General features: G+C 33.5%; 1 protein-coding gene across 2 annotated transcripts; it reads left to right on the top strand.

The window, feature by feature from the left end:
- The first annotated feature begins 321 nt into the window (after positions 1-321).
- On the top strand, positions 322-3888 carry LOC118038357 (receptor like protein 27). 2 transcript variants are annotated; one of them, XM_073412809.1, is made up of 2 exons: positions 322-3634; positions 3727-3888. In XM_073412809.1, the coding sequence occupies exon 1, from the start codon at positions 2218-2220 to the stop codon at positions 3610-3612; it is 1395 nt and encodes a 464-aa protein (XP_073268910.1). In that variant the 5' UTR covers positions 322-2217; the 3' UTR covers positions 3613-3634; positions 3727-3888. Both variants share the same exon structure in this region; 1 of them encodes a protein (XP_073268910.1).
- Positions 3889-17766: the final 13878 nt, after the last annotated feature.

Raw genomic sequence — 17766 nt, 5'->3', positions numbered from 1 at the left:
TATTTGGTTTTTATTTTGTTATTTTTTTCTTTAATCCAAATATTGTAGTTTCCGAATAACAATGGAAAATTATCAGTGCAAACTTTGTTGGCCAGTCTATTTTTGCTATTGGTTTCCGAATTAGCTGAACTGAGGTTTTAGTAGATACTGAAACCTTTGAAATTCCATTTCGTTTCTAGTCTGTTTTGCAGCAGTGAACGAATTTGCTTTCAATTTTATTCCGGCTAGACTTTTGTTCTCCCGTCAGTATATATTTTGATGATATATTTATATGATTTCTTTTTTAAATAATTTTGGAAACAACGAGGAAAGGGGAAATTATGCATTCCGGAAGTCTCTATATAAGGACTACATTCTAATAGAAGTCTCCCATCAATCTAAGTTCACTTCCTCTTTTTAATCTCTAAGAAGAGCACTTTTAGGGTATGATGGGATCTTCATTGTTGCTCGCTCAATTTCTCTGCCTTCTTTTCTTCCATTCGCACTCCCAACCTGCTCATTCTTCTTCCAATTTCTCCTCTTCAGTACAATTATGCCCCGGTGACCAGAGCCTGGCTTTGCTCCGATTCAAAAATTCCTTTTCCATGATATCTTCTTCTCCATGTTATCCACCCAAGAAAGTGCTGTGGAAAGAGGGTACAGATTGCTGCTCTTGGGATGGCGTGACTTGCAACATGAAAACTGGCCATGTAATTGGCCTAGACCTTGGTTGCAGCATGCTTAATGGCACCCTCCATTCTAACAGCACTCTCTTCTCCCTTCATCATCTTCAGAAGCTGGATCTCTCTGGCAATGACTTCAATCGCTCTGTCATTTCATCTTCCTTTGGTCAGTTCTTGCATTTGACGCATTTAAGTCTATATTCATCGAATTTTGCCGGCCAAGTTCCCCCAGAAATCTCCCATTTATCCAGATTGGTGTCACTTGATCTCTCTTCCAACTCTGAGGAGCTGATGCTAGAACCGATTTCTTTCAACAAGCTTGCTCAGAACCTTACCCAGCTGAGAGAACTCTACTTGGGTGGAGTGGACATGTCTTTGGTGGTACCCAGTTCCTTGTTGAACTTGTCTTCTTCTTTGTCATCTCTCCACCTCGGGGATTGTGGATTGAAAGGGGAACTCCCTGATAATTTCTCTCGCCTATCAAACCTTCAATCGCTCTATTTAAGGAGTAACGAAGGACTCACTGGCTCTTTTCCGCCATACAATTTGAGCAATCCTCTTTCGCATTTGGATCTTAATGGGTGCAATTTTGGTGGCTCGAATCTTGGTCTACTTGGTAACCTCACGCAACTCATTGAGTTGAGACTTGCAGGTAACCAGTTGGGTGGTCAAATTCCTTTCTCGTTTGGAAAACTTAAGCATCTCGAGTACCTGGATCTTGGATACAATAATTTTATTGGTCCAATTCCTGATGTTTTTGTTAATCAAACGCAATTGGCGTGGTTGGACCTCTCAGGTAACAGTTTTCTAGGTCATCTCCCAGTCTCACTTAGAAACCTTAAGCAGCTCAGTCACTTGCTTCTCTCAGCCAATAATTTTACTGGCAAAATTCTGAATGAGATTTCTAACCTCACACAACTCACCGAGTTGGCTCTCTCATTTAATAGATTTGACGATAAAATTCCAGATAGTTTTATTAATCTCACACAACTTACTTTGTTAGACCTAACAAATAACATGTTTTCTGGTAAAATTCTAGAAGGTTTTTTTAACCTCACACAACTCATTTTATTGGACCTCGCAAACAACAGGTTTTCTAGTAAAATTCAAAATGGTTTTTTTAACCTCACACAGCTCATTTTGTTAGACCTCACAAACAACGAGTTTGATGGTCAAATTCCAAATAGCTTTTTTAAGCTCACATAGCTCACTTGGTTGGACCTCTCAAACAACGTGTTTAATGGTTAAATTCCAGATAATTTTTTTAACCTTACACAACTCACTACGTTGGACCTCTCAAACAATAGGCTTGATGGTCAAATTTCATTTTTATTTAGAAACCTTAAGAAGCTAGATTTCTTGAAACTCTTTCAATAATTTTTCTGGTAAAATTCCAGATGATTTTTCTAATTTCACACAACTCACTTTATTGGACCTCTCAAACAATATACTGATAGGACGCATCCCATCACAAATAAGTAGGCTTTCAGGTTTAAACTCTCTCGATTTATCTCATAACTTGCTCGATGGAACAATTCCATCCTCCTTGTTTTCTATGCCTTCTTTGCAGGGTCTTCTTCTTCAAAATAACCTACTGTATGGCCAGATAAGTCCGTTCCTTTGTAATTCATTACAATATATCGATTTCAGTCATAATAGGTTGTATGGCCAGATTCCACCTTCAGTTTTCAAGACTTGTGAGCATTTGAGAGCTCTTATGCTTTCCTCCAATGATAAACTGACTGGGAACATCTCTCCTGTCATTTGCGAGCTGAAGTCCCTAGAGATTCTAGACTTGTCCAACAATGGCTTTAGTGGTTTCATCCCGCAATGCTTGGGAAACTTCAGTGATGGACTCTTAGTGTTGCATCTTGGTGCCAACAATCTGCGCGGCAATATCCCTTCAATCTATTCAGAGGGGAGCAGTTTGAGATATCTCAACTTCAATGGCAACAAATTGAAAGGGGTGATACCACCATCCATCATCAATTGTGTGAATTTAGAATTTCTGGACCTCGGTTACAACATGATTGATGACACATTCCCTTCCTTTTTAGAAACGCTTCCACAGTTGGAGGTTGTTGTTCTAAGGTCAAATAAACTCCATGGTTCTTTGAAGGGTCCAACTGTCAAGGACTCTTTTTCTAAATTACAGATATTTGACCTCTCCAACAACAGCTTGAGTGGTCCTTTGCCAACAGAGTATTTCAACAACTTCAAAGCCATGATGAGCGTTGATGAGGATATGGATTACATGAGGCCAAAAAATTTATCTACTTCTTATGTTTATTCTGTAACTTTGGCATGGAAAGGTTCGGAGATTGAGTTTTCTAAAATTCAAATTGCCCTCGCAACACTTGATTTATCCTGCAATAAATTCACGGGAAAGATTCCAGAGTCCCTCGGGAAGCTTAAATCTCTGATACAGCTCAACCTTTCTCACAACAGCCTCATCGGTTATATCCAGCCATCACTGGGGAATTTAACTAATCTGGAATCGCTGGATCTCTCCTCAAATGTGCTTGCTGGAAGGATTCCACCGCAATTGGTAGATTTAACATTTCTTGAAGTCCTGAACCTTTCGTATAACCAGCTTGAGGGACCCATACCTCAAGGTAAGCAGTTCCACACATTTGCAATTGGTTCATACGAAGGGAACCTGGGGTTATGTGGATTTCCCTTGCAAGCAAAATACTACGAAGGTGGGGGGCAACAACCGCCACCATCAAACTTCGAGAAAGAAGATTCAATGTTTGAAGAAGGATTTGGATGGAAAGCTGTAGCAATGGGTTATGGATGTGGATTTGTATTTGGAGTTTCTATAGGATACGTTGTATTTAGAGCAAGAAAACCTGCATGGTTTGTGAAGATGGTTGAAGACAGTGCACATCAAAATGCAAAAAGGCTTAGAAGGAAGAATGCTCCCAGAAATGGTGGAAGACGATACTAGCTACTCAGGGCGGTGTGAGAAGGTAAGTCTTGATAATGCTTTTAACGAGTAGCGCAAATATTTTATTCCATGATCCATCACCAGTTTAGTTAATTAGCTTGCTCTGTGGACTAGGTCAATAATGGCAGCTGTCAAGAAGAGGGGATCATCTTCCAGGCTAGTGTAGCTGCTTTTTCTTTTTTTAACGTCGTGTGTTTGTAATTTTATTTTAGTCCATAGATTTATGTCATTGTAAGTTAATAATTTTACCAGAATCATAATAATATAATAATTAAAAGCAAAGCACTCACGAAGTGTAATTTAGGTTGTTGTTATTCAATTTTTTTTTTTATTTTTTTTATAATTTAATTTTAATCGATAGATTCATATCATTAATTTAGCAAAATTATTAATCATAATAATATAATTTTAGAATAATTTCCAGGACGTGGCATTTATGTCTTGAACTTTTGAAGCTATCAATTACGCTTATTTAATTATGATTCATGATTTTTTATTTCCAAGAGATCTGATTGCTATCAATTCGGGCAACAATTTTTTCCTTTCTTATTCATACATTTTTATTTTATTTTAGCAAAATTATGTCTTTTTTTAGTGGCATGTTTTTTTGACAAAAAAACAAAAATAAGTATTCGTTAAAATTTAAATCATTTGAAGTACAGGAAAAATGTATATCTTAAACCAAAACTCTCTTTCCTTGTTAATGTATTTTTTGTCTTATATCATAAATACAATGAACACCCCCTCCCCCCCCCCCCCCCAAAAAAAAAAAAAAAAAAAAAAGAAAAAAGAAGAAGAAGAACAACTACAGTCAAACTAGCCTTCAATTGTGTCAATCCAAACCCTTGCTTCAGAATTCTCTTCAATATCCTGTGGGAAACTCGCACTGCCCAAACTCTGCAACAACGAACACTCTTTTTCATTAGAATATATATAGAAATAGAAAGCAAGGAAACAAACAAAAGCAAAGTCACCAGTTGATCTTAATATTTTATGCACTAAGGGACAAAATGTCACCTTTCACGTTTGACTATTTTACCATCGAAAGCTATTAATTATCTAAAAACAACATTCATAAGGAGTCCTTTTAAAATCCAAGTAATATAAACCTATTTGTAATCCACATTATAGAGTTTTTTCAAAATAACTTGCTCATGGAGACCTTTTAAAGGTAAAAGATATAAGACTAAAGAGAGATGCAACAAAGAATTTTTCTTATATAATCCTTCGTAATCATCTTGAATGTTATTATTTTTCATAAATAAATAAAATAATATGATGCAAATTAGAGTACCTAGATTTATGGGAGAAATAAAATATCATATAAGTTAATTATCATGCTTGCATACTCTAAAATTATTCTAATAATTACATATCCAATTTGATCTATGAACTAATTTATAAAATAATATTTAATGTTTATTTGAGTAATGATAATTAGAACCCCATTATCATGCTGATGTTAACTAGGATTTCCGAAAGATTAAGTCATTTGTTTAATGAGAAATAAAAAGGAATATTGAAATTAAAGTTGAAAAAAATGTTTCCTCACTTATTTTTCTAATTCAATATCATCCATGAGACTTTTAACTCACTTAACTTTTGAGAGGTAAAAGAAAGAATAGCTTATTTTCTTTATTTCTTCATTCCCTTATACTTCTATGTATAAGACTAAATCCATTCAATTTGTAAAACAAATTACTAATCCTTAAATTTGTAAGAAATTCTTCATCATTTGTTGTGAATGACTGATTATTCTCATATTTTTTGACCTCTTGGTTATGTCAGAGCAAGTTAGAAATATTTAGACATAAAATCAAATAATTGGATTTGTTCTTGAAGAGAAGTGAATGAAAGGCTTTCATAAAAATTCTCATAGAATCAAGAATTCACACACCTTGAATTAGTAATTGCATTTTCCAAAAAAAAAAAAAACTCAATTATTTCAAGCTTTTTCTATTTTTTTAATGAAAAATTTACACAATCTCTATAATTAAGATCAAACCTTATTTCCTGATATGTACCTCTTTCTTATTCTTAAGCAAGTAATCATCCAAAGAAAAGGATATCAAGTTATCAACAATAATAATAAAATTTTTTTTTGGCAAAACTAACAAATAGGTATTTAGAAAACATGTAAAGATAGAAGTTTTTCAATGATCAACACTATTCAAATTAAAGAATTCATCATAGAGAATTGTTAGTGTGTAATTTTTCGTAATATAGTTCTCATATAAAAGTCTGCCAAAATTTCGACAGAGTCTTTCCTATACTAGGAGGTCTCAAATTATCGACATATGCCCTGTTTACACTTCTAATATCTCACAACTCACATCTCAAAACTCAATCACGACTAAATCGTCCTGGGTCTTAGACCCACAAACATCATCATCATCACAACCATATTATTTATAACACACGTTGAACAACAAATATCATTAGAGAAGAATAAATGAGATAAACACGCATACATGAAACATGATTATATGAATTTCAGAGTTAAGTTCATTTATTCAAGTTTAAACATCAATTATACAAATTAAGTTACATAAATGTTTTAATATTTCAAAATACAAGGATATACTCCCTAGAACTAGATATCAAAACGTGAACAAAAACTAGGATCTACTCCTGTCGTGCATGCGATGGTCCTAAAACAAAATACATATTATTGAAGTATGAATATCACAATAAGTATAGTAACACAAATATCCAACAATTTAAAAAGGAAAACATGTATTCATATTCTATTCACTTCTCCATATTTGTTTCCATTGGAACTTTTTCTCATTCAACTATTGAAATCATTTCATCTTCCATTTTCAACTTTCATTCAAGATTCTATAATGTCAGCCACAATTATTTCTGCCTAACTCATTGCCAATACCAATTTTACCGGTATCATCATCGCCTTATAGGCGTCGATGCATAACAATCCTCTTACCCGGGACCTTAACATACACTAAATATATGTTAGTCGATGTATGGTGATCCCCTTACCCGGGATCCTAACATACACTAAATGAATGTTAGTTCATGCTTTATAGCCATCAATGCATGGTGATCCCCTTATCCGGGATCCTAACATACATTTAATCCTAACATACACTAAATGTATGCTAGTCCATGCTTTATAGGCATCGATGCATGGTGATTTCCTTACCCGGGATCCTAACATACACTAAATGTATGCTAGTCCATGCTAATTTCACCCATTAATATTGTCATTCTTTGTCTGAACATAGTTATCATTACAAATTTCCATTTCGAACATGACTCGTTTTTTTTTTTAAGCTAAGATATCATATCACATGTTCTCCAAAGGGAAAGGACCCATATTTTCACCCTTTAATGCGTCTAAATAGTCGCTTTAAGGACATTTCGAATCTGCCGGTAGAGGTCATATTCCAACCTCTCCTCAGAGTTTTAACTATATCTGGAGTTCTATGACCACATTTCAAGCAAGGTGATTAGTACTTAAAAATACATTTTTATCAAGGTTTTATATCATTATTTTGCACTTGAAGTATCAATAACTCCTTAACTAAAGCATGTTTTATAATAACATATCTAATAATATAAGATACCTTTAATTTATGGTAAATATTCATCTTAAATGCAAACCTATCACATAAATAAAAGGATTGATTGATGAGTTTAAGTAATGAAATTGAAATGACAAAGAGAAAAGAGATATTGGTGCAATCCAAACCAGAACACTGTTCGGTAATTGGGTCATATCCGGAGCTGTAGATCTTGGATTTAGGTATGATTTAAATGGATTTCAAGTCCAAATTATAGAAACAATGGAGAAGTCCGAAGCTATCCTGCAACCCAGACATTATTCAGTGTTCAACCCATATCTCGAGTTCTAGAAGTCCAAATCACCTCAATTTTTTTTTCTGGAAAGATAAGACAATTTCCTATAACTTTAATGAGTATAGGTGGTTTTAGTTCTGATGCTAGCAATGCTATTTTATTTAGACAAGAAGATAAAGATTTTTACCAAGTCAAGAGTTGGCCACCCACTCAACAATTAGTCATCAAATCAATAGTTCCAAATTTTGGCCTATAAAAGGAGGCATTTGCCATACATTTAGGAGCTTGGTTGTTCAGATCAAGAACTTGCTCTTGCTTTCTCTCTTTTTATTTTTGTTTTGTAATTCTTAAGTTTTGCTTTCATTAATATCTTGTTTATGCTTTTCATTTCCTTTCCTTTACTTAGTTAACTTGTATCTTATTTATGTTCTTATTTTGTTTATTTATGTTTAGCTAAGTTTATTATGTCTAGCTAAGTTTATTATGTCAAGGTGAAAAGGTTACACTAATGGTGTAAGAATAAGTATAGTGTAAACTCAACATGGACCTTAATGTTTAATATTAACATGTCTTATCTTTTTATGTTACTAATTCTTAATACCTTGCTTGTTCAATGGTTAATCTAGATTTGTGTTGTATAACACTTGGTACAACAAATGCTTGGTACTCTTATAGCCCAACCGTATAGTATTACCTACACCTGTGCTATGAAAGTAACTTGATTTGTTGTTAACATAAGTTAGCATCATGAATTCCTGATAATATTTAAAAGTTTGGTGTTCCTTAAATAAGATAATTAATATGATCATGTTAACAATGAGAAAAGACTTATTCTTCGCTAGCACTTCCATTTCCTCATGCCATGACCAAACAAAGGAAAGACAATCACAATTTTGAAATCCTTGAAACTTTCAAACATGTAAGGATCAATATACCTTTGTTGGATGCTATTAAACAGGTACCTTCATATGCTAAATTTTTGAAAGATCTATGCACTATGAAGAGAAAACTGAATATGAAAAAGAAAGCATTTTTAGACGAACAAGTAAGTGCTATTCTTCAAAACAATAATGCTTTGAAATATAAGGACCCTGGTTGCCCTACAATTTCTTGCTTTATTAGAGAAAATAAAATTGAAAGAGCTTTACTTGATTTTGGAGCTAGTGTGAATTTACTTCCATATTTAGTTTTTCAAAGTCTCAATCTAGGTGAGTTAAAACTAACTTTTGTAAATATTTTATTTGCTGATAGATATATAAAAGTGTTTAGAGGAATAGTTGAGGATGTGTTAGTACAAGTTGATAAATTTATTTACCCTGTAGATTTTGTTGTCTTGGATACACAACCTATTGAAGTATGTAATTCAATTCTTATTATTTTAGAACATCCATTTCTTGCAACTTCTAATGCATTGATTAATTGTAGGAATGGACTGATGAAGCTATCATTTGAAAACATGACATTGGAGATGAATATTTTCAACATTTACAAGCAACCTGGAGATGATAATGATATACAGGAAGTGGACTTTATTGAAAAATTAGTTCATGATCAATTTCAAATCACTTTCAGTGAAACTGAGATTGATGAACCTGATGATTTGCAAATGGTCTATTTTTAAAAGAATCAAAGTCAAACAATTGGAGACCACAAATTGAAGAATTGTCACCACGATCAATTGATTCCATACCTTCAAGTGTTCAACCACCAAAACCTGATTTGAAGTCGTTACCATTCAATCTTAAATACTTATTTTTTAGAGAAAATGAAACCTTTCTAGTAATAATCTCTTCCAAACTTAATGCACATCAAGAAGGTAAGTTATTACAGACTTTGAAAATACATAAAAATGCATTAGGATGGACCATAGCTGACATAAAAGGAATTAGCCCTTTGATGTGCACACACAGGATTTATTTGGAGGAAAATGCCAAACCCTCTAGAGAAATGCAACGAAGGCGTAATCCTAATATGAAAGTAGTGAAAAATAAAGTCATTAAGATTTTAGATAATAGAATCGTTTATCCTATTTCTGATAGCAAATGAGTAAGTCATACCCAAGTTGTACCCAAAAAGTCTAGGGTCATTGTGATAACTAATGACAAAAATGAGTTAATTCCAACTAGGACTATTACTGGTTGGCGCATGTGCATTGACTATAGAAAACTTAATTTCATGACTAGAAAAGATCATTTCCCTTTACCTTTCATGGATCAAATCCTAGAAAGAGTTGCAGGTTATGAATTTTATTGTTTCCTAAATGGCTATTCAGGTTATAACCAAATTGAAATTGCATTGGAAGATCAAGATAAGACTACTTTCACATATCTATCTGGTACTTTTGCATATCGAAGAATGCCTTTTGGATTATGTAATGCACCAGCCACATTTCAAAGATGTATGCTTAGCATATTCAGTGATATGGTTGAATGTTTTCTTGAGATTTTTATGGATGATTTTTTTGTTTTTGGTGATTCATTTGATGATTGTTTATCTAACTTGGAAAAGGTTTTGAATAGGTGTGAAGAGAAGAATCTTGTACTGAATTGGGAAAAATGTCACTTTATGGTAACAAACGACATTGTACATGGTCACATTGTTTCATTGAAAGGAATTGAGGTTGAAAAGTCTAAAATCGAGTTAATTGCTAACTTACCAACACCAAAATCTATTAAAGATGTTAGATCATTCTTAGGATATGCTGGTTTTTACAGAAGGTTCATCAAAGATTTTAATGTAATATCTAAACCATTGTGTAGCCTTCTAACAAAGGAAAATGTTTTTGAATGAACTGAACAATATGAAAAAGCCTTTGTTAAACTTAAAAGCTTGCTTACTTTTGCTCATGTCATTCAACCTCCTGATTGGTCACTACCTTTTAACATAATGTGTGATGCTAGTGATTATGTCGTGGGTCCTGTCATGGGACAAAGAAAAGATAAGAAACCTTATGTAATTTACTATGCAAGTAAAACTTAAATAGTGCTCAAATGAATTACAATATCACTGAAAAAGAATTACTTGTAGTAGTATTTGCATGTGACAAGTTCAGATCTTATCTTGTTGGCTTACCTGTTGTCATTTTTAGTGATCATGCAACATTGAAATATCTTCTCTCTAAGAAAGATTCTAAGGCTAGATTGGTGTGGTGGATTTTGTTACTTCAAGAGTTTGATATCACAATCAAAGACAAGAAAGGCACCGAAAATGTTGTCATATATCATTTGTCAAGATTGACAACCACTTTGAGATCTGACATCACACCAATCGATGACTACTTTCCTGATGAATCTTTATTTTATGTCTCTACAATGCCTTGGTTTGCTAATATTGTTAATTTTCTTGTTTCAGGACAATTGCCAGCTCATTGGAATACCCAAGACAAAAGAAAGTTCTTGAACAAAGTGAAGAACTTTTATTGGGATGACCCTTTTTTATTCAAATATTGTCTTGATTAAATATTTCAAAGATGCATTCCTAATAATGAGGTAAGTAGTGTCATTAAATTTTGTCATTCTAAGGCATGTGGGGGTCATTTCTCATCATGAAAGACAATTACAAAAATCTTACAAAGTCGATTTTACTGGCGCACCATATTCAAGGACTCATATGCATTCTGCAAGACTTGTGAAAATTGTTAAAAGTTGGGATCTATTTCAAAACATCACATAATGCCTTTAAATTCTATTCTTGTCATTGAGATCCTTGACTGTTGAGGTATAGATTTCATTTGTTTCCTTTATCATTTGGTTCCTTGTACATATTAGTCGTAGTAGATTATGTTTCAAAATGGATAGAGGCAATTTCAAGTCGAAACAATGATTACAAAATACTGATAAAGGTTTTGAAAGAAAACATTTTAAGTCGATTTGGAATCCCTCAAGCCATGATAAGTGATGGTGGAACACATTTCTGCAACAAGCCATTTAAGTCTTTAATGAAGAAATATGGAATCACATATAAATTTGTCACCCCTTATCACTCTCAGACAAGTAGACAGGTAGAACTTGCTAATAGGGAGATCAAACAGATCTTAGAGAAAACAGTGAACCCTAATTGGAAAGACTGGTCTTTAAGACTTAATGATGCACTTTAGGCTTATCGAATTGCTAATAAAACATCATTAGGTATGTCACCTTATAAACCAGTCTATGGAAAACCTTGTCACTTGCCAGTGGAACTTGAACATAAAGCTTATTGGGCTATTAAAACTTTTAATTCAAACTTTGATGATGCTAGTCAACTATGAAAATTACAAATAAATGAGCTCGAGGAAATAAGAAATGATGCATATGAAAATTCAAGAATTCATGAAGTAAGAATCAAAGAGTTTCATGAGAAAAAAATATTGAGAAAAACATTCAATGTTGGTCAAAAAGTCTTGCTTTATAATTCTCGACTCCATTTATTTCCTGGAAAACTAAGATCAAGATGAAGCGGTCCTTTTATTGGGAAACATGTGTATCTATATGGAGCCTGTAATATCAAGAATCTAAAGAATGGCAATGTTTTCATGCAAAACTTCATGCAAAACGACTGAAAGTCTGTCATAGATGTGCTAGATGGACTTGTAATGCAACATGTTTATTAGGAATGTTATCCATAAACCGTGAAGGAGTAAGGAGTCTTTAGATAAAATATAATTCATTAAGGATGGCCTGAGTAAGGAGTCTTTAGATAATCTTCTATTGACACTTGAGACACACCCTATTAGAGATGTGCATCATGCAATTCATGAATTATGGTCACAATTCCATAAAGAACATGCTAGACATAGTCTTGGGAATCTAACTAAAAAAGACCATGTTTTCCTGTTTTTAAGAAAACTAGATGGGAAGCCTATCCCCGATCCATAGAGGGCGTTTAAGTCGTTCTTTGACATAAAACAAAGGGAAGATGTGAGCCATAATCACAATTACCTATACATACACATGCTTTTTCAAAATAAGTAAAAAAATAAATAAATTAAGAGAGAGAAAGAGTATGTGTGTGTGTGTGTGTGAGACTCTAGCTGGCCTACATATAGGTGGCATGATTGCATTTTCAATTTCTCCTCTATAAAATCTTATATTCCTTCCTTTTATTTCTACTCAACCCATACATTCAATAGATATAAAAGTGTGTAGAAATGGAAGGTTTCTCAAGTCATCACATAAAACATATTTGTGTTTTCGGTGGATCAAGTCCTGGGAAGGTGATTAGTACTTAAAAGTTCATGTTTATCAAGGTTTTATGTCATCATTTTGCACTTGAAGTATCAATAACTCCTTAACTAAAGCATGTTTTATAATAACAAGTCTAATACTATAAGATACCTTAATATATGGTAAATGTTCATCTTAAATGCAGGCCAATCACATAAATCAAAGGATTGATTGATGAATTCAACTACTGAAATTTTGAAGATAAAGAAGGATGAAGCTTAGAAAAGAGATGTTGGTGCAGTCCAAACTGGAACACTGTTCGGTAATTAAGTCATATCTCGAGTTCTAGATGTCCAAATGATCTTACATTTTTACAAAACTTTGGTAAGAAATAGGCCTACAACTTTCATGTGGACACCAAGATCTAAGAAGGCCGTTTTCAAGTCCAAATTATAGCAATAACGGAGAAGTCTGAATCTGTCCTGTAGCCTAGACACTGTTTAGTGTTCAGCCCATATCTTGAGCTCTAGAAGTCCAAATGACCTCAACTTTTTTTTTCCTGGAAAGCTAAGAGAATTTCCTAGAACTTTCATGATTTCATATGGTTCCAATTCTGATGTTAGCAATGATGTTTTATTCAGACAAGAAGATAAGGATTTTTACCAAGTCAAGATGTGGCCACCCACTCAACAATTATTCATCAAATCAATAGTTCCAAATTTTGACCTATAAAAGGAGGCATTTGCCATGCATTAAGGCATCTTGGTGTTCAGATCAAGATCATGCTCTTGCTCTCTTTCTTTGTATTTTGTAATGTTTAAGTTTTATTTGATGCTATATTAATCTCTTGTTTATGCTCTTCATTTCCTTTCCTTTATTTGTATAATTATGTTCTTATCTTGTTTATTTATGTTTCTTTCTTTCATTATGTTTAGCTAAACCTATTATGTCAAGGTGAAAAGGGTACACTAATGGTGTAAGAATAAGTATAGTATAAACTCAACATGGACTTTAATGCTTGATAGTAACATGTTTTATATTTGTTACCTTGTTCACTTTTAATACTTTGCTTGCTAAATGGTTAATCTAGATTTATGTTGTATAACACTTGGTACAACAAATACTTGTATAGCCCATATTGTATGGTATAACCGACACCTGAGCTATGAAAGGAACTTGATTTGTTGTTAATTTAAGTTATAATCATGAATGCTTGGCAACATTTACAAGTATTAGCATCATTCGAATAAGATAACTAATGTAATCATGTTAATAATTTATAATCTAATTGGAACCTCCTTCGTGTGTGGTTTCCAAGTTGAGTAATAAGAGTTTATATCATACTTGTTTGAAATACCATTAGTTGATCCTCTAACCTTGACATTTGTTTTTATCATTGTTTAATCCTTGCATTCATCTTCTATCTCAAAGTTCTCATTAATTTCTTCCTCTTCTCTTTTTTTTTCTACTACTACTACTACTACTACTACTATTATTATTTACATTCTTGTCATATTTTATGTACGTTAAGTATGCTCTGTGTTTGATCAAGGATCCTGACATTGTTGGTCTTGCCTTGTTCATTTGCATCAGAAATTTGTTTATATTATATAATATATCTCTTTGATCTTTTTATAAACTTAGTATATAGGCTGGAAACCTATGACCCGATCTTTTAGATCATTCTCAGGTATAACAACGCCACGTATTGAGTATTATTATTATTATTATTACTACTACTATTATTGTTATTATTGTTGTTGTTGTTGTTGTTGTATTGTTATTTATAATTTATACAATTAACCTCTCTGTGGTTCGACCCCGGTCTTGCCGGGTTATTTATTATTTTGACACTCCTACACTTGGGAGAAGACATCAAGCTTTTGGTCGTGTCAAGTTTTTGGTGCCGTTGTCGGGGAGGTAAATTCTTGTATAAATTATAATATTTAATTTATTTTCTCTTTTCACTTTTCATTTTATCTAACTTTTGTTTCCTTTGTTTGTTTTGTTTCTTTTTCTTTTATTTTATTTCCTTTGTTTTGTTTTGTTTCTTTTTCTTTTATTTTATTTTCTTCCTTTTATTCTCTTCTTACACATGCATGAGAGTTTGGTCACGTACATTAAATGGTCGACTTTGTAGGGTATCCTCATCATTTTCATAAAATATGGCCGAAGAAGATAATCAATCGCTTCATAATGAGAATAATGAGAATAACCGTATGAGAACACTTAGAGACCACATGAATCCCACAAGAACAAGTGCACCCTCATGCATAGTTTTCCCTCCTGATGCATCTCATTTTAATTTTAAGCCAGGCATTATTCAACTTTTACCTTCTTTTCATGGCTTAGACCTAGAAAATCCATACTTGCATTTAAGGGAATTTGAGGAGGTCTGTAATACCTATAATGACTCAAATTGTAGCATGAACACCATTAGATTAAAGCTTTTTCCTTTTTCATTAAAAGATAAAGCTAAAACATGGCTACAAAATTTGAGACCAGGATCTATTCGTGCTTGGGATGAAATGCAACAACAATTTTTAAAGAAGTTTTTTCCGTCTCACAACAAACTCTTTCAAAAGACAAATCATCACTTTCACCCAAAAGCCAGGAGAAACATTTTATCAATGTTAGGATAGGTATCGAGACTTGCTTAATACTTGCCCACATCATGGTTTTGAAACATGGAGATTGGTTTCATATTTTTGTGAAGGTTTAACACTTAGAGATAGGCAAATGGTTGAATTAATGTGTAATGGAACTTTTGAAGATAAAGACCCTAATGAAGCAATGGAGTACCTAGACTTGTTAGCCGAAAATGCTCAAAATTGGGACACCACAGGTACTTATGAGGCACCAAGTGAAACTCAACCTCATACATCTAGTGGAGGTATACACAACCTTAGGGAAGATCATGACCTCCAAGCCAAGTTTGCATCTTTAGCTAGAAAAGTCGAAGCACTTGAATTGAAAAAGAGTGGTCAATTAAAATCTGTTCAAGATATTGTGTGTCAAATCTATGAAACCAATGAACACTCAACAAATGATTATCCAACCTTGCCTTATTTTAGGGAATGCCTCCATGAACAAGCCCATGCTTTAAACAATTTTCAAAGGCCCAACCATAACCCATACTCACAAATGTATAACTCTAGTTGGAGAAATCACCCAAATTTCAGTTGGAAGAGTGATAGCAATAATACACAAACTTCACAGCCACCGTTTCAAGCACACCATAATTTCTAAAATTCTCATGGATATGCACCTCCTTATGCTCCACCTCCTAGAAGAAATCTTGAGGAAACATTGTATGCATTCATTGAAAAACAGGAGACAATCAACACTCAACTTGCTCAAAGCATGACAGATTTTAAAGATGCTCTTGCAAAATTAACATCTGCTCTCAGTTTCCAAAAGAAAGGTAAGTTTCCATCTCAACCACAGCAAAATCCAAAGGGGCAATACAATGCAAATGCAAGTAGTTCTGGAAGCCAACACATGGATCAAGTCAAATCAGTTATCACTCTTCGTAGTGGTAAGGTTATTGAAAAACTCACTCTTGAACCTTGTGAGAAAGATGAAGAGTCTATCTCTGAGGGTAAGGAAGAGGTTGAACCTGAACATTGCAAAGAAAAGGCTGATTCCCCGCCAGCACTCTCACTTCCTCATGCCATGACCAAACAAAGAAAAGTCAATCACAACTCTGAAATCTTTGAAACTTTCAAACAGGTAAGGATCAATATACCTTTGTTGGATGCTATTAAATAGGTTCCTTCCTATGCTAAATTTTTGAAAGACCTGTGCACTATGAAAAGAAAACTGAATGTGAAAAAGAAAGCCTTTTTAGCCGAACAAGTAAGTGCCATTCTTCATAACAATAATGCTTTGAAATATAAAGACCCTGGTTGTCCTACAATTTCTTTCTTTATTGGAGAACATAAAATTAAAAGAGCCTTACTTGAACTTGGAGCTAGTGTGAATTAACTTCCATATTCATTCTTTCAAAGTCTCAATCTAGGTGAGTTAAAACCAACCTCTGTAACTCTTTTACTTGTTGATAGATCTGTAAAAGTGCCTAGAGGAATAGTTAAGGATGTGTTAGTACAAGTTGATAAATTCATTTACCCTGTAGATTTTATTATCTTGGATACACAACCTGTTGAAGCATGTAATTCAATTCCTGTCATTTTAGGACGTCCATTTCTTGCCATTTCTAATGCATTGATTAATTGTAGGAATGGACTGATGAAGCTATCATTTGGAAACATGACATTGAAGATGAATATTTTCAACATTTACAAGCAACCTGGAGATGATAATGTTTACAGGAAATGGACTTTATTGAAAAATTAGTTCATGATCAATTTCAAACCACTTCCAGTGAAACTAACATTGATGAATCTGATGATTTGCAAATGGTCTATTTTCAGGAAGAATCAAAGGTATGTAATTGGAGACTACAAATTAAAGAATTGCCACCATGATCAATTGAATCCATACCTTCAAGCGTTCAACCACCAAAACTTGAATTGAAGTCGTTACGATTTAATCTCAAATACTCATTTTTGGGAGAAAATGAAACTTTTCCTGTAATAATCTCTTCCAAACTTAATGCACATAAAGAAGGTAAGTCATTACGGACTCTGAAAATGCACAAAAATGCATTAGGATGGACCATAGCTGACATAAAAGGAATTAGCCCTTTGATTTGCACACAAGATTTATTTAGAGGAAAATGCTAAACCCTCTAGAGAAATGCAACGAAGGTTGAATCCTAATATGAAAGAAGTAGTGAAAAATGAAGTCATTAAGCTTCTAGATAATGGAATCATTTATCCTATTTCTGACAGCAAATGGGTAAGTCCTACCCAAGTTGTACCCAAAAAGTTTGGAGTCACTGTGATAACAAATGAGAAAAATGAGTTAATTCCAACTAGGACTATTACTGGTTGGCGCATGTGCATTGACTATAGAAAACTTAATTCAATGACTAAAAAAGATCATTTCCCTTTACCTTTCATGGATCAAATCCTAGAAAGAGTTGCAAGTCATGAATTTTATTGTTTCCTAGATGGCTATACAGGTTACAATCAAATTGAAATTGCATTAGAAGATCAAGAGAAGACTACTTTCACATGTCCATTTGGTACTTTTGCATATTGAAGGATGCCTTTTGGATTATGTAATG

The sequence above is a fragment of the Populus alba genome, chromosome 11, assembly GCF_005239225.2.
Source record: "Populus alba chromosome 11, ASM523922v2, whole genome shotgun sequence".
In the NCBI taxonomy this organism is placed as follows: domain Eukaryota; kingdom Viridiplantae; phylum Streptophyta; class Magnoliopsida; order Malpighiales; family Salicaceae; genus Populus; species Populus alba.
This window is presented reverse-complemented; position numbering and strand designations above follow the sequence as displayed.